The sequence below is a fragment of the Cotesia typhae genome, unplaced genomic scaffold, assembly GCF_013202065.1.
Source record: "Cotesia typhae breed Kobodo isofemale line unplaced genomic scaffold, CoteBio_Ctyphae contig_43, whole genome shotgun sequence".
Lineage (NCBI taxonomy): Eukaryota > Metazoa > Arthropoda > Insecta > Hymenoptera > Braconidae > Cotesia > Cotesia typhae.
In genome coordinates this window covers 775,592-795,613 of record NW_027423752.1, presented here as the reverse complement: position 1 = coordinate 795,613, position 20,022 = coordinate 775,592, and the positions used below count along the sequence as shown (strand labels likewise).

General features: G+C 30.5%; 3 protein-coding genes across 3 annotated transcripts; 2 read left to right on the top strand and 1 right to left on the bottom strand.

Annotated features, from left to right (window-relative positions):
• The first annotated feature begins 158 nt into the window (after positions 1 to 158).
• On the top strand, positions 159 to 2,580 carry LOC141528380 (small ribosomal subunit protein uS5-like). Its single transcript, XM_074244422.1, has 4 exons — positions 159 to 176; positions 564 to 665; positions 966 to 1,316; positions 2,068 to 2,580. Exons 1-4 carry the CDS (start codon positions 174 to 176, stop codon positions 2,563 to 2,565), a joined length of 954 nt encoding a protein of 317 aa, XP_074100523.1. The 5' UTR covers positions 159 to 173; the 3' UTR covers positions 2,566 to 2,580.
• Positions 2,581 to 5,233: 2,653 nt separating this feature from the next.
• On the bottom strand, positions 5,234 to 7,258 carry LOC141528239 (small ribosomal subunit protein uS5). The gene is made up of 3 exons (XM_074244183.1): positions 7,143 to 7,258; positions 6,488 to 6,838; positions 5,234 to 5,746 (listed from the first exon to the last, which is right to left on the bottom strand). The coding sequence occupies exons 2-3, from the start codon at positions 6,836 to 6,838 to the stop codon at positions 5,249 to 5,251; spliced, it is 849 nt and encodes a 282-aa protein (XP_074100284.1). The 5' UTR covers positions 7,143 to 7,258; the 3' UTR covers positions 5,234 to 5,248.
• A 6,651-nt stretch (positions 7,259 to 13,909) lies between these two features.
• LOC141528233 (small ribosomal subunit protein uS5-like) lies at positions 13,910 to 19,229 on the top strand. The gene is made up of 4 exons (XM_074244173.1): positions 13,910 to 13,933; positions 17,198 to 17,299; positions 17,604 to 17,954; positions 18,696 to 19,229. The coding sequence occupies exons 1-4, from the start codon at positions 13,922 to 13,924 to the stop codon at positions 19,188 to 19,190; spliced, it is 960 nt and encodes a 319-aa protein (XP_074100274.1). The 5' UTR covers positions 13,910 to 13,921; the 3' UTR covers positions 19,191 to 19,229.
• Positions 19,230 to 20,022: the final 793 nt, after the last annotated feature.

Here is a 20,022-nt window from a genome sequence, read left to right as displayed (position 1 = left end):
TGTTTGTGTTTTACTTTGTTAATATATAATATTTATTAATACATTTCTTCAGTGATAACATTTGTCTATGTGTGCAACCATTCAGCTGTGGAAAATATTAATCAATCTACTTTTGTTTTATTAATCTCTACTTATTTTTTTTTTATACTTAATATTGTATTTCATTAATTATAATGGTGCTAAAATTAATAATTAGTTTAGATAATTTTTGAAATTTTTATAATTAAATTAATTTCTGAATATTTTTTTTAAATTATACTGAAATCAGCAGACCTTTTTTTTTTCTATTTGATAAGTAATAAAAAATAAAATTTTTTTAATAAGTAAACTTTTTTTTGAAAAAATAATTGCATTTAATTTTAATTTATTAAAATTTCTGCAAGTCCATTTTTTTAATAATTTTTTTTTGCCATTATTATTTGTTAAAATAAATTAAAAAAATGGTAACTCGACAGCTAAATTTATTGTCTTTTAGATTTTTCAAAATTTCAGTGTAATTATATATATAATTTTTTGAATTCATAAAAACATGGGAATCCCTACTGTACCGATTTGAATTTTAGCGCCACCTACTTCGTAGAAGAGAAAGTAAATGCAAGCCATATATTTCTATCTCTTTTATCGTTCTTTCCTTTCGTAACTGTATATCCGAAACGATTGAAAATGTAAGTCTTCTTCAATTATTTAATATTTTAATATAATAAATAATTAAAAATAAATAAACAATCATTAAAATCAGTCAGATAATTTTTCTGTGCATAAAATAAAAAAATGCTCAATAAAATCTCTAAATTATTAATTTACTCATAAAAAATCACCACGTGTATAAAAGTTTGGTTAAGTAATTGATATAATCAATAATTTACTTATTCTACTAAAGTTGTGTTATTATTATTTTTATTTAATTTTCGATAAAAGTTTTGAAAAATTTGCAAATTTAATTAAAATAACTGAATTTTTTTAAGATGGCGGACACAGCTCCAGCCGTCAGAGGTGGCTTCCGTGGAGGTTTTGGCTCACGAGGTGGTACCGGCGACCGCGGAGGACGTGGTGGCCGTGGACGAGGAGGTCGCGGTCGTGGACGCGGACGTGGTCGAGGCAAGGAAGACCAAAAGGAATGGATCCCAGTAACCAAGCTGGGACGTTTGGTCAGAGACGGAAAAATCCGTTCTCTTGAGGATATCTACCTCTTCTCCTTGCCCATTAAGGAGTATGATATAGTTGATCACTTTATTGGACAATCTTTAAAAGATGAGGTCCTTAAGATCATGCCGGTCCAAAAACAGACCCGTGCCGGACAGCGTACAAGATTCAAGGTAACATTCATTTTTATAAATTAATATAAAATACTTAATCTGTTGATTTCATAATTCGGAAATTGACGAAAATTAAATTACCCGCCATTTAAAAATTTTTAGAATTTTTTTTATTGAAAAAATTGTTAAAAAGAAAAAAATTTGAAAAATTATATTTGCAATTTAAAAAAAATTTTTTTTTAATTCTCATTTAATAAATGAAAAAAAATTAAAAAATTAATCGGGTGACTTTATTATTTTATTATTATCGGAAATTGAGAGACATTTGATAATTTTGTAGAATTTTACAAAAATCAATTATACCTTTAAAAAAAAATTCCATATGTAGAAATTAAAAAAATTATTAATGCAATTATTTAAAAATAATTTTTATTAATTTATAAAATAAAATCCAAAACAATTTTAATGTCTGTTAATTATGACACTAAAATAGCAGACATTTTGCTTTACTTCGATTTAATTTAATAAATAAATTAATTATAAAAATTGCTCTTATCTTTTTTTTTTTAATCTCTACATGTTAAATTTTTTTATGAAATTAAAGTTAGCAGTAATTTTACAATTTTTGATGAAAAAATTGCATTTTTAATTTTCTAAAATTTCTACGTCAATTTTTTTCTAACTTTTTTGCCGTAATTTGTTTGTTATAAAATTATTAAAATTATTAAATATATGTTAAATTAATTTTCATAATTTTTTTTATTATTACTAAAATTTATCATAAAATTCTAAAAAATTTAATTTCCAACAGGCTTTCGTCGCTATTGGTGACAGCAACGGCCACATCGGTCTCGGAGTAAAGTGCTCCAAAGAAGTTGCTACTGCTATCCGTGGTGCCATTATCTTGGCCAAGCTATCAGTAGTTCCAGTCCGTCGTGGATATTGGGGTAACAAGATCGGTAAGCCCCACACCGTACCTTGCAAGGTAACCGGCAAATGTGGATCAGTCCAAGTACGTTTGATCCCGGCTCCGAGAGGTACTGGTATTGTGTCGGCCCCAGTCCCCAAGAAGCTTCTTCAGATGGCTGGTATCGAGGACTGCTACACCTCCGCTCGTGGTTCTACTTGTACTCTTGGTAACTTCGCCAAGGCTACTTACGCAGCCATCGCCAAGACCTACGCTTATCTGACCCCAGATTTGTGGAAGGATATGCCACTCTTGGAGGCTCCTTACCAAGAACACGCTGACTGGTTATCCAAAATCACCGTGCAGTTACTGGTCAAAGAAGTGCTGATGCTGTTTAAATAATTTAATGGCTATTCAATAAACGCCTCATGAAATAACTTTTTTTTACTTTTTTACTTTTATTTCTTTATTATCCTACTAATTAATTTAAAAATTTTATTATTTATTTAATTTTTAATTTTTTTTTAAATTACAATTAAAAATTTATTTTTATTTAATTATACTATTAATATGATTAATTAAAAATTTCAATACACGGAAAGAACAAGATGACACTGGATATAATCCCCGATTAAACTGAGTGAAAAAAATTTCAAATAGTAGCTAGTATAATCCAGATATCACCCAGTATAATCTGGATTATACTAGCTACTATCTGAAAATTTTTTTCACCAAAGATATCACTGACGTTTTTAATTTTTTGATTTTTTTAATAATTAAATTAGAACAAAAAAATATTTTTAAAAATTGCATGTGTAATTTTTTTAATTTTCTACATGTGAAATTTTTTTTTAAATAATTTTTCAATAAAAAAATTTTAAAAATGTTTATGAAAATAAAGTTAGCAGATAATTGATAATTTTAAGAATTTTTGTAACAAATAAATTATGGCAAAAACAATGATAAAAAAATTGACATCTAGAAATTAAAAAAAAATAAAAAATACAATTTTTTAAAAATATTTTTTTGGAAGAAATTTTTTTATTAAATAAAATTAAAAAATTAATTTTTTAAAAATTACTTAACTAGTATATAATTTCAAGAATAAATTTTATTTATAATTTCTGTAATAAAAAAATTAATCATAAGAAGAAATAACACTTAAAAAAAAAAAAAAAAATTATTATCAATTAAATAAAAGTTCTCCCCTTCGTGAACTTACAATTAATAATTATTTATAAATTATTTTAATAAAGAACAATAAATATTGTCCGACAGATGTCGCTAGCGGCTGACTGAATAACGTACAAACAACATAAAAATTAGTTGTTTAACCACTTACCCAACGATCAGCTTCTGCGAAATTAGTTTCGCGATCATATTAATTCAAAAAGTTGCTCACATTATTATGGAGAGTAGAGATATCCGAGGATAGCTCTACCCTCCATAAACTCCACAAATTTCCACCATAATGGATATTTTAATTTGGAGTGATTAAAGGCGGAAACGCATGTTGTCCAGATAGAAAATCACTTAGAAGAGCACCGTTATGCTAATATTTTTTCAAAATAATCATAGATAAAAGATGTTAATGAAAAAATTTATTATTATTATTATTTATTATGTTGTATTACATATTCAACAATCCGAGTAAATTTAATCCAATGTTCGCGCATGCGCAGCAATATTTATTTGAACATGTGGAAAGGAGCGTGGGTGTAATGATATTAAAAAATTGATTATAAAAAAAAATACGATCGTACAAACGTTTTTTTTAATCGAACAAACAAGAATTCATCACAATAGATAAAAAATTAAAAAAAAAAAAAGTTCAAATAGTTGAATTTTAAGAGCCAGGTTCAGATGGGATTTTAAATAATCATTAAAAAGGGAGCTGTTTGTACGTCATTCAGTCAGCCGCTAGCGACATCTGTCGGACAATATTTATTGTTCTTTATTAAAATAATTTATAAATAATTATTAATTATAAGTTCACGAAGGGGAGAACTTTTATTTAATTGATAATAATTTTTTTTTTTTTTTTTAAGTGTTATTTCTTCTTATGATTAATTTTTTTATTACAGAAATTATAAATAAAATTTATTCTTGAAATTATATACTAGTTAAGTAATTTTTAAAAAATTAATTTTTTAATTTTATTTAATAAAAAAATTTCTTCCAAAAAAATATTTTTAAAAAATTGTATTTTTAATTTTTTTTTAATTTCTAGATGTCAATTTTTTTTATCATTGTTTTTTGCTAAAATTTATTTGTTATAAAATTTGTTTAATTATTAAATATGTGCTACCTTAATTGTCATAATTAATTTTTTTTTAATTTTATTCATTTTCTATTTAAACAGAATGAAAATTAAGTTAGCCGACATCTTAAAATTTAATAACATTAAAGTTGGCTGTCACTTGACAATTTTTTAATTTTTTTTAATAAATAAATTTGTTCCAAAAAATTATTTTTAAAAAATTGCATTTGTAGTTTTTTAAAATTTCTAAATGTCAATTTTTTTTTGCCATAATTTATTTGTTACAAAAATTCTTAAAATTATCAATTATCTGCTAACTTTATTTTCATAAACATTTTTAAAATTTTTTTTTATTGAAAAATTATTTAAAAAAAAAATTTCACATGTAGAAAATTAAAAAAATTACACATGCAATTTTTAAAAAATATTTTTTTGTTCTAATTTAATTATTAAAAAAAATCAAAAAATTAAAAACGTCAGTGATATCTTTGGTGAAAAAAATTTTCAGATAGTAGCTAGTATAATCCAGATTATACTGGGTGATATCTGGATTATACTAGCTACTATTTGAAATTTTTTTTCACTCAGTTTAATCGGGGATTATATCCAGTGTCATCTTGTTCTTTCCGTGTATTGAAATTTTTAATTAATCATATTAATAGTATAATTAAATAAAAATAAATTTTTAATTGTAATTTAAAAAAAAAAAATTAAAAATTAAATAAATAATAAAATTTTTAAATTAATTAGTAGGATAATAAAGAAATAAAAGTAAAAAAGTAAAAAAAAGTTATTTCATGAGGCGTTTATTGAATAGCCATTAAATTATTTAAACAGCATCAGCACTTCTTTGACCAGTAACTGCACGGTGATTTTGGATAACCAGTCAGCGTGTTCTTGGTAAGGAGCCTCCAAGAGTGGCATATCCTTCCACAAATCTGGGGTCAGATAAGCGTAGGTCTTGGCGATGGCTGCGTAAGTAGCCTTGGCGAAGTTACCAAGAGTACAAGTAGAACCACGAGCGGAGGTGTAGCAGTCCTCGATACCAGCCATCTGAAGAAGCTTCTTGGGGACTGGGGCCGACACAATACCAGTACCTCTCGGAGCCGGGATCAAACGTACTTGGACTGATCCACATTTGCCGGTTACCTTGCAAGGTACGGTGTGGGGCTTACCGATCTTGTTACCCCAATATCCACGACGGACTGGAACTACTGATAGCTTGGCCAAGATAATGGCACCACGGATAGCAGTAGCAACTTCTTTGGAGCACTTTACTCCGAGACCGATGTGGCCGTTGCTGTCACCAATAGCGACGAAAGCCTGTTGGAAATTAAATTTTTAGAATTTTATGATAAATTTTAGTAATAATAAAAAAATTATGAAAATTAATTTAACATATATTTAATAATTTTAATAATTTTATAACAAACAAATTACGGCAAAAAAGTTAGAAAAAAATTGACGTAGAAATTTTAGAAAATTAAAAATGCAATTTTTTCATCAAAAATTGTAAAATTACTGCTAACTTTAATTTCATAAAAAAATTTAACATGTAGAGATTAAAAAAAAAAAAAAAGATAAGAGCAATTTTTATAATTAATTTATTTATTAAATTAAATCGAAGTAAAGCAAAATGTCTGCTATTTTAGTGTCATAATTAACAGACATTAAAATTGTTTTGGATTTTATTTTATAAATTAATAAAAAATTATTTTTAAATAATTGCATTAATAATTTTTTTTAATTTCTACATATGGAATTTTTTTTTTAAAGGTATAATTGATTTTTTGTAAAATTCTACAAAATTATCAAATGTCTCTCAATTTCCGATAATAATAAAATAATAAAGTCACCCGATTAATTTTTTAATTTTTTTTCATTTATTAAATGAGAATTAAAAAAAAATTTTTTTTAAATTGCAAATATAATTTTTCAAATTTTTTTCTTTTTAACAATTTTTTCAATAAAAAAAATTCTAAAAATTTTTAAATGGCGTCAATTTCCGAATTATGAAATCAACAGATTAAGTATTTTATATTAATTTATAAAAATGAATGTTACCTTGAATCTTGTACGCTGTCCGGCACGGGTCTGTTTTTGGACCGGCATGATCTTAAGGACCTCATCTTTTAAAGATTGTCCAATAAAGTGATCAACTATATCATACTCCTTAATGGGCAAGGAGAAGAGGTAGATATCCTCAAGAGAACGGATTTTTCCGTCTCTGACCAAACGTCCCAGCTTGGTTACTGGGATCCATTCCTTTTGGTCTTCCTTGCCTCGACCACGTCCGCGTCCACGACCGCGACCTCCTCGTCCACGGCCACCACGTCCTCCGCGGTCGCCGGTACCACCTCGTGAGCCAAAACCTCCACGGAAGCCACCTCTGACGGCTGGAGCTGTGTCCGCCATCTTAAAAAAAATTCAGTTATTTTAATTAAATTTGCAAATTTTTCAAAACTTTTATCGAAAATTAAATAAAAATAATAATAACACAACTTTAGTAGAATAAGTAAATTATTGATTATATCAATTACTTAACCAAACTTTTTATACACGTGGTGATTTTTTATGAGTAAATTAATAATTTAGAGATTTTATTGAGCATTTTTTTTATTTTATGCACAGAAAAAATTATCTGACTGATTTTAATGATTGTTTATTTATTTTTAATTATTTATTATATTAAAATATTAAATAATTGAAGAAGACTTACATTTTCAATCGTTTCGGATATACAGTTACGAAAGGAAAGAACGATAAAAGAGATAGAAATATATGGCTTGCATTTACTTTCTCTTCTACGAAGTAGGTGGCGCTAAAATTCAAATCGGTACAGTAGGGATTCCCATGTTTTTATGAATTCAAAAAATTATATATATAATTACACTGAAATTTTGAAAAATCTAAAAGACAATAAATTTAGCTGTCGAGTTACCATTTTTTTAATTTATTTTAACAAATAATAATGGCAAAAAAAAATTATTAAAAAAATGGACTTGCAGAAATTTTAATAAATTAAAATTAAATGCAATTATTTTTTCAAAAAAAAGTTTACTTATTAAAAAAATTTTATTTTTTATTACTTATCAAATAGAAAAAAAAAAAAGGTCTGCTGATTTCAGTATAATTTAAAAAAATATTCAGAAATTAATTTAATTATAAAAATTTCAAAAATTATCTAAACTAATTATTAATTTTAGCACCATTATAATTAATGAAATACAATATTAAGTATAAAAAAAAATAAGTAAGTAGAGATTAATAAAACAAAAGTAGATTGATTAATATTTTCCACAGCTGAATGGTTGCACACATAGACAAATGTTATCACTGAAGAAATGTATTAATAAATATTATATATTAACAAAGTAAAACACAAACAAGTTTCAAAATCACATTAAATACATTACAGCAATTATAAATTTTTAATTGAAATAGTTACGCATTTAATAACGAGAATAGTTAATAATGAAGAGATGAAGGTCATTGGTACAATAAATAATTAGTATAGCTACGAGTATGAGTGATGACAACAATTATATTTGCTCAGTGCAATATTTACTGTTTAATTATTCTTATTAAATAATTACGGTAAATTTTAGTCAAATAATAGCAAGAGCTATAAACTATTTGAATCTCTGAGCGAATAAAGATGTGACGCTAAAAATCGTCATTACATATAAATTACAACGACTGGCTATTATTTGAAATATAAAGAAATTAATTAATATTAATGAGCATGAGCGTGAAGCGATATATATCTATTCCATTTGGAGAATTGTCTGGTTTGTCTAGATCCGTTCGATGAATTTAAGCTGGTTTTATAAATTTCTCAAGGATATGCTGATACTGGGGAAAAAAAAAAAAACACTTTTACTAAATCTGCTAATTTCGCGCTTTTTTTTTTTTTTTTTTATCTGCAAAGATAAATTTTTGTTTTATTATTTAATATTAAATAACATTTATTTTAATTTTAAATTAATAAATCTTCAGTCCTGTAATTAAATTAATTTATATTTAAACAATTATTTTCTTCTTTTAACTCATGAAACTTTATGCCAAATAAATCAGCACCGAAATTATTGATTTATTTTTTTTTTTTTTAAATTATTCACGTTGCGTAATTAGTGTAAGCTATAATAATAATATTAACAAGCGTCGAAAAATAAACAGTATTTAAAATACAAAAGAAGAAATATTGAATGAAGTTAATTTATATTTTATAACCGAACAAATAGATCTTTTGTCAACCCCTCTAAAACTCAGAGAAAGACCTTTTATCTATTTTTCCATTTTTTTACTCTATCCCCACATCCTCGACGTATCTCACCCCCGACCTTCTGTTCATTCTGTTCTCTCTTGCTCACTACTCTCTTTTCTCGAATATTATACACGTAAACGGGGACTGTATTGAGCGCGTTAACTCGAGCGACGGTCGCGTTTTACGCGCAGAAACTCTCCCGATATAAAGATCGTAGCGGCATTTTTACGAGTGCTTTGACACAGGAACCAGATAGATAGATATATAAATATATATTATCATTAAATATTAAATATAAAGGTACAATATTAAATATAAGGACACCTATTCAGATACTCGGCCGCTGAGCGGTCCATCTCGTGTCTGAATCAAAAGTGTTTTACAAAATTAAAATTAGTTTTATAAAATTTATATTTAAAATTATTAAAAGTTAAAATAAAAAAAATTAGTGGTGATTATTCTCTAAATTTTAATAAATTGTTTGCACATGTGAGAGTTATTTATTACCTAATTAAAGCTATTTTATTTAATAAAATAATCAAATATTAATTTATGCTAGTTTTTATAATGTCGATTCGAACGTGTCAGTAACAAGTTTTTTTTTTTTCTATTCAAATAAATTATTTTATCAAATAATTATTTTTTTGATTTATTAAATTATAACAAAAAAATATTTTTTAAAAATTGCATATGTAATTTTTTAAAATTTTCTATTTGTACAATTTTTTAGTTTAATTTTTGTAAAAATAATTTTTCAATAAAATAAATTATTAAAATTTTTAACTTAATTTTTATCATTTATATTGTTTATAATCTTTTAAAGTTATGACGTTAATAAGATAATAAGATAACAACTTAGTGTAAAATAAAATGTTAGATTAAGCTTAAACTTAAGCAGGAGCTACAAAAATGAATAAATTATAAGTGCAACATTGTAAATATTGTACAAATAATATCTTATTTAATAAATAAACTTATAAAAAAAAAAAAAAGCTAAGCGGTACAACGATTATCATATTTGCTTGGGACTGGTGAGGCGTGGGTTTGAGTCTCGGTGTGAGCTGAAATTTAATTTTCAGTGAACATCGGTACTCGTAACTCACGCCGGGCTGTCCGGTTTGGGTTTTTCGATGGTTTCCCCAAGCCCTGTGCTACCGGTGGGGCACAGGCGAATGCGTGCAGTTTCCCCAAAGTCGGTCCATCGCCGCATTACTATCCAGGCTGAAAAAGTATGTAATACCGCCAAACTCATTCAGCCAAACTAAATGTACCGATCAGCCTGGAGTCCCCATTCGGTCTCGGCCGAACCCCCATTGAGACAGAAGTCTGATAAAGCGGGGATATCAAATAATAATAATAATATTAATTTATAACAATGAATGTTACCTGTTGTTCAGCATTTTCCTTTGGTCTTGATATATTGGGCACTTAAAAAAGATGTGATTCAAGTCTTGGTCTGGTGATCCGCAGGGACATGCTGATGATTCGATGAAATTTTTTCTATGTAAGCTGGAGTTTAAGTTGTAATGGTTTAGACGCATTCTTATAAATGTAGTGATGACTTTCCTGGGCATGTCATACTCAGCGAACCAGGGTTTTTTAGTTTCCTTGAAGATAAAGCTAAAATAATGAACTCCTTTTTGTTTTCCAGCTTCCTTGAGGAACTCAACTGTGCGGTTGATGGTCTTTTCTTTGCTGTTAGTCACTAGATCGTTATAGGGGATTGGAGTAAAGGTTCGTCTTGAGTTGGTGATCGCTTCTTTAGCTAGTCTATCTGCCTCTTCGTTGCCGGGTATGCCAGAATGTCCAGGGATCCACATTAAGTGGACTTGTAGTCCGCGTTGTTGCGCCTCGTGGAGTCTGGCTGCAATTTTGTATGGCAGGTATGATTTGGGTTTTTTATCTTGTAAGTTAAGAAGGGCTTGGAGCGCGTTTTTGGAGTCCGTGTAGATTATTGTTTTTTTCTCTGCGGTCTCGAGTGCTAGCTCGATTGCCTTGAGAATAGCTAGGGATTCTGCTGTTGTTATTGAAGCCTGGCCGTTGATTTTCTGTGTCAGGTGAATGTCCGGAGTGGCACTGTAAACTGCGAGTCCTATGTATGGTTCGGTCGGGCTTTTGGATGCGTCTGTGTATACTTGTGTGAAATCGTGTAGTTTTTCACTCACTATTTTTTGAAAATTTTTAATCACGCTTTTTGTTGGAAGGTTACTGAGTGTTGCTGTTGTTGATATGTCAACGTTTAATGAGTCTCGAAAGACTGAGTAAGGGTACATATACTGCGGTTGTGTTTTAGCTTGGTAGATAATGTCCTGGTATGGTTTTTTGTCTTTTAAGGAGTTAATTGCTGGGAATCTTTTTAGAATGAACTGCTTGGCTTTATTTTGGGTTATACTATCCTCCAATTTTGTCAGGGTTTGAATGACTGGATTATCGGAGACACTCATAGATCTTAGTATATAACGATCGGAGAGATCTTTAAGTCTGATTTTTAGAGGGATTTCTTTTCCCTCTGCCATCATTGAGTTGATTGGGGTCGATATCCGAAGGCCCATGCATGTTCTGATGGCTTTATTTTGTATTTTTTCCAGTTTTTGAATAATTTACTGGAGGTCGTGTTCATTATGTGAGACCCGTACTCGATTTTTGTCCTGATCAGTGCCCTGTAGATATTTAGAAGGGTTGCTGGAGTCGCTCCCCATTTTGTTCCACACATAGCTTTAATGAGGGGGTTGACTTTGTTGATTCTTGAAATGAGATTATTGTGGTGTTCGTCGAATGTTAGTTTCTGGTCCAGTATCATACCAAGGAATTTAGCTGATGTAGATGGCCTGATGTGTGTGTTCTTAATAGTAAAGACTATGTCCTGGGGGTTAAAGTTGATGAGTGAGAAAACTACTATTTTTGTTTTTTCCGGGGAGAGATCCAAGTCCAGACTTTCGAGGTATGCGTTGTAGCTGTCTAGGGAGGCTTGTATAGCGTCGACTGTGCATTGTAAATTTTTGTTCCTGCATCTTATAGCTTTATCGTCAGCAAATTCTGCTATGCTGCTGGAAGAGTGTATATGTTTGTTGCCATCTGCCGTGTAGAGAGTGAACAGCAGGGGAGCTGATACCAGTCCTTGACCCGCTCCGGAGTTTACCTCCTGCGGTTCTGTTAGGCTGCTGTTGGTCACAAAGTATAGTTTGCGCTTCTTGATTAGAAAGTAGAAGAAGGAGCAGTAGGAAGTGGGAATATCGAGGTCTAGCATAATTTGTAGCAACTTGTCCGGATTGACATGATCGAAGGCTCCTTTGATGTCCAGAAATGCCGTTATAGTATACTCACCTTGGGCGAACCCGGTGTAAATTTCTCCAGTGACTACTGTTAAATTATCTGCAGTACTTTTGCCTGCTCTAAATCCATATTGGGTGTTGGGGAGCTTAGAATTGTGCTCCAGCCACCACGTGGTTCTGTCTACCAAAATTCTTTCCATTATTTTGAGAAAACAGGGTGCCAAGGTGATGGGCCTAAATTTGTTTGTGTCTCCTTTGGGGAGTAGATAGACTAAGTGCTCTGTCCAGGAAGTGGGATATTTTTTGAGTCGGAGAAAGTTGTTGTAACAGTCCAGGATTAGTTTTCTCAGAGTTTCAGGGAGACGTTTGATTATGTCGTAGGTGATTTGGTCAAGTCCTGGGCTTGTTCCTGATTTACTTCGCTGTATGGCGGAGTTTAGTTCTGTTAAAGAAATTTCGTAGTCTGGAAAATTGGGTGCTGATGGTTGGGGAGCTTCGGCGGTGTCTTGGTGAAATAGCTCCTGTGCTGTTGAGCTGTCTGAGTTTATTCGGCTTTCCTGACAGTAACTTTCAATGAATTCAAGCTTTTTTTGTTCAACTGAGAGTTCTTGTCTCGGGAGTGTGTACGGATTGGATAATCTTCTATTTTTAAAGGCTTTAAATTTTTTCCAGACCATGGCTATGGGGGTAGTGCTGTTGAGAGACGCAGTATATTCCCGCCAAGCTTTTTGTTTGGTTTTCTGGAATGTTTTCTTCGTTAACGCGTTTATTTTATTGTAGTTTTCATAGCTCTCTACCGTTAATGTACGCTTCATGAGTTGGAGAGCTGACTTTCTTTCTTCCAAGGCTTTGGAGCATTCTTCGTTCCACCACGGGGCAGGTGTACGAATTTTTCTAGTCTTGGGATTATTTTTTGGAGATGACGTGTGTTGATTGGCACTGGCACTTTCCTTTCTGGAGTCTTTTGTTTTTGTCGCCGCTGAGAGGGAGTCTTTAATGATGGTAATTATTTCTTCGTAGGTCGGTGGGACATTCAGATTGTCTTCAGGGATGATGGCTTCAACTTTCTTGGTGAGGACATCATCAAACGTTTCCCAACATATTTTAGAGAGATTTAGTTTATGGGTAAAAAATTGATATGTATCTGGGGCCACACCCAGAGAGATGTGAATTGGGTAATGGTCGCTTCTTCCTGGGTCTTCAGAGACGTTCCAGTTAGTGTAGCTTAGTAGTTCGGGTGAAACAATGGTGAGGTCTACTGCGGATTTGTTTGTAGTAGGGTTTGTTACCCTTGTGGGGGATCTGTCATTCAGAATGCAGAGGTCTGCCTCGGTAATAGTTTCTACGAGTTCTTTGCCTTGAGCCGAGTTCTTGTAGCTTCCCCAGGAGGTGTGATGGGTGTTAAAGTCACCCGCTAGGAGAAGTGAGCTATCGTTTGGTCGATCTAGTAGTTTTTCCCAGGAATTTTTTTTGATTCTTTGATGAGGAGAGACATAGATGGTTGCTATTGTGATGGGACCCTGGTCCGTCTTTATTTTGATGGCTAGGGTATTGATTTTGTTTTCGAGCTCAAAGAAGTCGTTGATAATTTCGAATGTTAAGTTGGTTTTAATAGCGATGGCAATACCTCCGCCGGCGCCATCTTGTCGGTCTTTCCTTACTATGTTGTAGTTGTTGATGTAGAATGGTTCATCTGGTTTGAGCCATGTCTCGGTGAGTAGTAAAATATCGTGGTCTTGATTCATGTTTAAGATATTGATTTCTTCTTTTTCCCCCTTATACTTCGAGCGTTCCATTGTAAGATTGTTATTAGTTTGCTGTTTTGGTGTCTGTTCATTCTAGTGGTGATGGTGGAGATGGAGGTTGTGATAGTCGTGTGTCGAGAAGTTGTGAGTTTTGGATTGCTGCTGGGGAAGCTGCTGTACGAGAGAGATTGGCTGGAGTTGCTGGGTAGCGTCAATGATGACCCAGGTGAGGCTTTGCGTTGTTTGAGTAAATTCCTTTATGATGTTTTGGTCTTGGGTATTCTCAATGAGCGGGGTCAGTTTAGCCATGATGCCACTTACTTGTGTGAGGAGACTTTGCATGCTGGTTGCGAAGTGTTCTCTCTGGGTTTGGAGAGCTTCGATTTGCTGCTGTTGATGATCTATTATTTTGACGTATGTTTCGTCGCACTTGCACTGACATTTATTGTTTGTCGGTGTTGAGTTTGTATCTGGTATTTGTGGTTGGAGCTGTTGTTGTTTCCAAGGATTCATGGAGTTCTTTTTTGTTGACTTCAAATCTGGATATTCGTGATGGTTTAGCGGAGAGACTGCCAATGAGGATGGTGGAGTGGAGTTCTGATGTTGAGTGAGTTGCTGGCGAGCGTCGTTAAAAGAGATGTTGTGCTTGGCTGCTTGCTGGTGTATTTCTCTTTCCATCTGTAGGCTTGGACACTGGTCTGACATTGACTCGTGACTCTGCCGAACGTTGATACAATTGGGGGGTTGGTCAGCTCGCGGGCAGAGATCGTCCACTGTGTGATCGCCTTTACCACAGTGTTTGCATGTTGTGGGGCTTCTGCAATTTTTTTGGTTGTGTCCAAATCTCAGACAGTTCATGCATCTCTTGACAGGAAGCACGTATGGTTGCACTTCAGTTTTGATTTTGTAGAGGTATACATACTTGGGTCTAGTTTGCCCGTTGAAGGTGATGGTGACTGCTTTAGATGGTTCGAAGGTTCTACCTTCTCCACTGTGGATGACTTTGTTGCATCTTCTAATGCTGTTGATGGTGACTTGGCCTGAGACTTCGATAGCTTCATAAATTTCTTCTACAGATAGTTCTTTGGGGACCCCGTAGATTATTCCAGTAGTATATTTCCGGAAGGTCGGGACGAAAGCCGTGAGCCGCTTTGCTCCAAAGCTCGGGTGATTTATTAGTAAATTTGCTGTTTCGCTGTCCTTGAGGGTTATTAAGAGACCCTGGCCTGCGATCTTTGTTTCTGTTATGCTGGGCTGGATTTTTTGTTCAGTGAGAATGCCGAGAACTACCTTGCTCAGATGGTAGGGGTGCATTCTGGTTCCAGATTGTTCGTTGTTCGGTTGAACTAGAATCTGATAGGGACCTAGATAATTATTGTTGTATCTGAGTAGTTCTTCCGGTATCGATTCCTGCTCAACTCTCTCTCCATCACTGATTTGCATGCTGTTGTCAGTCTCTTGGTGAGCTGTACCTTCCTCAGTGTTTACTTTCTTTGACTGAATGGAGTTGATGTTTTCTGAGCTGTCGCACTTGTGTGGCCTTTTTCGGGTATCTTCTGGTGTAGCGTTGCTATGTTGAGGAGAGTTTTTAAGATTTGTCTTAGAATTTTTGTTGGTGAATGTTGGAATTATTTTGTTGGTTTGTTGTGTTTTAGGTTTGACGTTAAGACGGACATTTTTAAGGTTGTTGTTTGAAGTTCCTGCAGGGATGGTTATCGGGTTCATTTTGGAAAGAGTTTGTTGTGCTTGGTTTTGGCGGGAGGGTAGCGTTGACATGAGCAGACACTGCTCTGCCATTTAATTTTTAGGTTATTTCAGTATAGGTTGCCTGTTTCAATTCCTCTGTTGAGTTTAAACTGTTATTGAGTTATAGAGCTGCTTTCTTTTCTGTAACTATTAATTGTAAAGGTTTACAAGAGATATGTTGTATTATTTCACTTTTTATTCGTAATTATTTTCGTGAGCCATGTCCTGTTCACTCTTTTGTATTCTAACAAGTTTTCATAACCCGGGGATAGAGTAAAAAAATGGAAAAATAGATAAAAGGTCTTTCTCTGAGTTTTAGAGGGGTTGACAAAAGATCTATTTGTTCGGTTATAAAATATAAATTAACTTCATTCAATATTTCTTCTTTTGTATTTTAAATACTGTTTATTTTTCGACGCTTGTTAATATTATTATTATAGCTTACACTAATTACGCAACGTGAATAATTTAAAAAAAAAAAATAAATCAATAATTTCGGTGCTGATTTATTTGGCATAAAGTTTCATGAGTTAAAAGAAGAAAATAATTGTTTAAATATAAATTAATTTAATTACAGGACTGAAGATTTATTAATTTAAAATTAAAATAAATGTTATTTAATATTAAATAATAAAACAAAAATTTATCTTTGCAGATAAAAAAAAAAAAAAAAGCGCGAAATTAGCAGATTTAGTAAAAGTGTTTTTTTTTTTTCCCAGTATCAGCATATCCTTGAGAAATTTATAAAACCAGCTTAAATTCATCGAACGGATCTAGACAAACCAGACAATTCTCCAAATGGAATAGATATATATCGCTTCACGCTCATGCTCATTAATATTAATTAATTTCTTTATATTTCAAATAATAGCCAGTCGTTGTAATTTATATGTAATGACGATTTTTAGCGTCACATCTTTATTCGCTCAGAGATTCAAATAGTTTATAGCTCTTGCTATTATTTGACTAAAATTTACCGTAATTATTTAATAAGAATAATTAAACAGTAAATATTGCACTGAGCAAATATAATTGTTGTCATCACTCATACTCGTAGCTATACTAATTATTTATTGTACCAATGACCTTCATCTCTTCATTATTAACTATTCTCGTTATTAAATGCGTAACTATTTCAATTAAAAAATTTATAATTGCTGTAATGTATTTAATGTGATTTTGAAACTTGTTTGTGTTTTACTTTGTTAATATATAATATTTATTAATACATTTCTTCAGTGATAACATTTGTCTATGTGTGCAACCATTCAGCTGTGGAAAATATTAATCAATCTACTTTTGTTTTATTAATCTCTACTTATTTTTTTTTATACTTAATATTGTATTTCATTAATTATAATGGTGCTAAAATTAATAATTAGTTTAGATAATTTTTGAAATTTTTATAATTAAATTAATTTCTGAATATTTTTTTAAATTATACTGAAATCAGCAGACCTTTTTTTTTCTATTTGATAAGTAATAAAAATAAAATTTTTTTAATAAGTAAACTTTTTTTTGAAAAAATAATTGCATTTAATTTTAATTTATTAAAATTTCTGCAAGTCCATTTTTTTAATAATTTTTTTGCCATTATTATTTGTTAAAATAAATTAAAAAAATGGTAACTCGACAGCTAAATTTATTGTCTTTTAGATTTTTCAAAATTTCAGTGTAATTATATATATAATTTTTTGAATTCATAAAAACATGGGAATCCCTACTGTACCGATTTGAATTTTAGCGCCACCTACTTCGTAGAAGAGAAAGTAAATGCAAGCCATATATTTCTATCTCTTTTATCGTTCTTTCCTTTCGTAACTGTATATCCGAAACGATTGAAAATGTAAGTCTTCTTCAATTATTTAATATTTTAATATAATAAATAATTAAAAATAAATAAACAATCATTAAAATCAGTCAGATAATTTTTTCTGTGCATAAAATAAAAAAAATGCTCAATAAAATCTCTAAATTATTAATTTACTCATAAAAAATCACCACGTGTATAAAAAGTTTGGTTAAGTAATTGATATAATCAATAATTTACTTATTCTACTAAAGTTGTGTTATTATTATTTTTATTTAATTTTCGATAAAAGTTTTGAAAAATTTGCAAATTTAATTAAAATAACTGAATTTTTTTTAAGATGGCGGACACAGCTCCAGCCGTCAGAGGTGGCTTCCGTGGAGGTTTTGGCTCACGAGGTGGTACCGGCGACCGCGGAGGACGTGGTGGCCGTGGACGAGGAGGTCGCGGTCGTGGACGCGGACGTGGTCGAGGCAAGGAAGACCAAAAGGAATGGATCCCAGTAACCAAGCTGGGACGTTTGGTCAGAGACGGAAAAATCCGTTCTCTAGAAGATTTATATCTCTTCTCCTTGCCCATTAAGGAGTATGATATAGTTGATCACTTTATTGGACAATCTCTAAAAGATGAGGTCCTTAAGATCATGCCGGTCCAAAAACAGACCCGTGCCGGACAGCGTACAAGATTCAAGGTAACATTCATTTTTATAAATTAATATAAAATACTTAATCTGTTGATTTCATAATTCGGAAATTGACGCCATTTAAAAATTTTTAGAATTTTTTTTATTGAAAAAATTGTTAAAAAGAAAAAAATTTGAAAAATTATATTTGCAATTTAAAAAAAATTTTTTTTTAATTCTCATTTAATAAATGAAAAAAAATTAAAAAATTAATCGGGTGACTTTATTATTTTATTATTATCGGAAATTGAGAGACATTTGATAATTTTGTAGAATTTTACAAAAAATCAATTATACCTTTAAAAAAAAAATTCCATATGTAGAAATTAAAAAAAATTATTAATGCAATTATTTAAAAATAATTTTTTATTAATTTATAAAATAAAATCCAAAACAATTTTAATGTCTGTTAATTATGACACTAAAATAGCAGACATTTTGCTTTACTTCGATTTAATTTAATAAATAAATTAATTATAAAAAATTGCTCTTATCTTTTTTTTTTTTTAATCTCTACATGTTAAATTTTTTTTATGAAATTAAAGTTAGCAGTAATTTTACAATTTTTGATGAAAAAATTGCATTTTTAATTTTCTAAAATTTCTACGTCAATTTTTTTCTAACTTTTTTGCCGTAATTTGTTTGTTATAAAATTATTAAAATTATTAAATATATGTTAAATTAATTTTCATAATTTTTTTATTATTACTAAAATTTATCATAAAATTCTAAAAATTTAATTTCCAACAGGCTTTCGTCGCTATTGGTGACAGCAACGGCCACATCGGTCTCGGAGTAAAGTGCTCCAAAGAAGTTGCTACTGCTATCCGTGGTGCCATTATCTTGGCCAAGCTATCAGTAGTTCCAGTCCGTCGTGGATATTGGGGTAACAAGATCGGTAAGCCCCACACCGTACCTTGCAAGGTAACCGGCAAATGTGGATCAGTCCAAGTACGTTTGATCCCGGCTCCGAGAGGTACTGGTATTGTGTCGGCCCCAGTCCCCAAGAAGCTTCTTCAGATGGCTGGTATCGAGGACTGCTACACCTCCGCTCGTGGTTCTACTTGTACTCTTGGTAACTTCGCCAAGGCTACTTACGCAGCCATCGCCAAGACCTACGCTTATCTGACCCCAGATTTGTGGAAGGATATGCCACTCTTGGAGGCTCCTTACCAAGAACACGCTGACTGGTTATCCAAAAATCACCGTGCAGTTACTGGTCAAAGAAGTGCTGATGCTGTTTAAATAATTTAATGGCTATTCAATAAACGCCTCATGAAATAACTTTTTTTTTTACTTTTTTACTTTTATTTCTTTATTATCCTACTAATTAATTTAAAAAATTTTATTATTTATTTAATTTTTAATTTTTTTTTTAAATTACAATTAAAAATTTATTTTTATTTAATTATACTATTAATATGATTAATTAAAAATTTCAATACACGGAAAGAACAAGATGACACTGGATATAATCCCCGATTAAACTGAGTGAAAAAAAATTTCAAATAGTAGCTAGTATAATCCAGATATCACCCAGTATAATCTGGATTATACTAGCTACTATCTGAAAATTTTTTTCACCAAAGATATCACTGACGTTTTTAATTTTTTGATTTTTTTTAATAATTAAATTAGAACAAAAAAATATTTTTTAAAAATTGCATGTGTAATTTTTTTAATTTTCTACATGTGAAATTTTTTTTTTAAATAATTTTTCAATAAAAAAAAATTTTAAAAATGTTTATGAAAATAAAGTTAGCAGATAATTGATAATTTTAAGAATTTTTGTAACAAATAAATTATGGCAAAAAACAATGATAAAAAAAATTGACATCTAGAAATTAAAAAAAAATAAAAAATACAATTTTTTAAAAATATTTTTTTGGAAGAAATTTTTTTATTAAATAAAATTAAAAAATTAATTTTTTAAAAATTACTTAACTAGTATATAATTTCAAGAATAAATTTTATTTATAATTTCTGTAATAAAAAAATTAATCATAAGAAGAAATAACACTTAAAAAAAAAAAAAAAAATTATTATCAATTAAATAAAAGTTCTCCCCTTCGTGAAC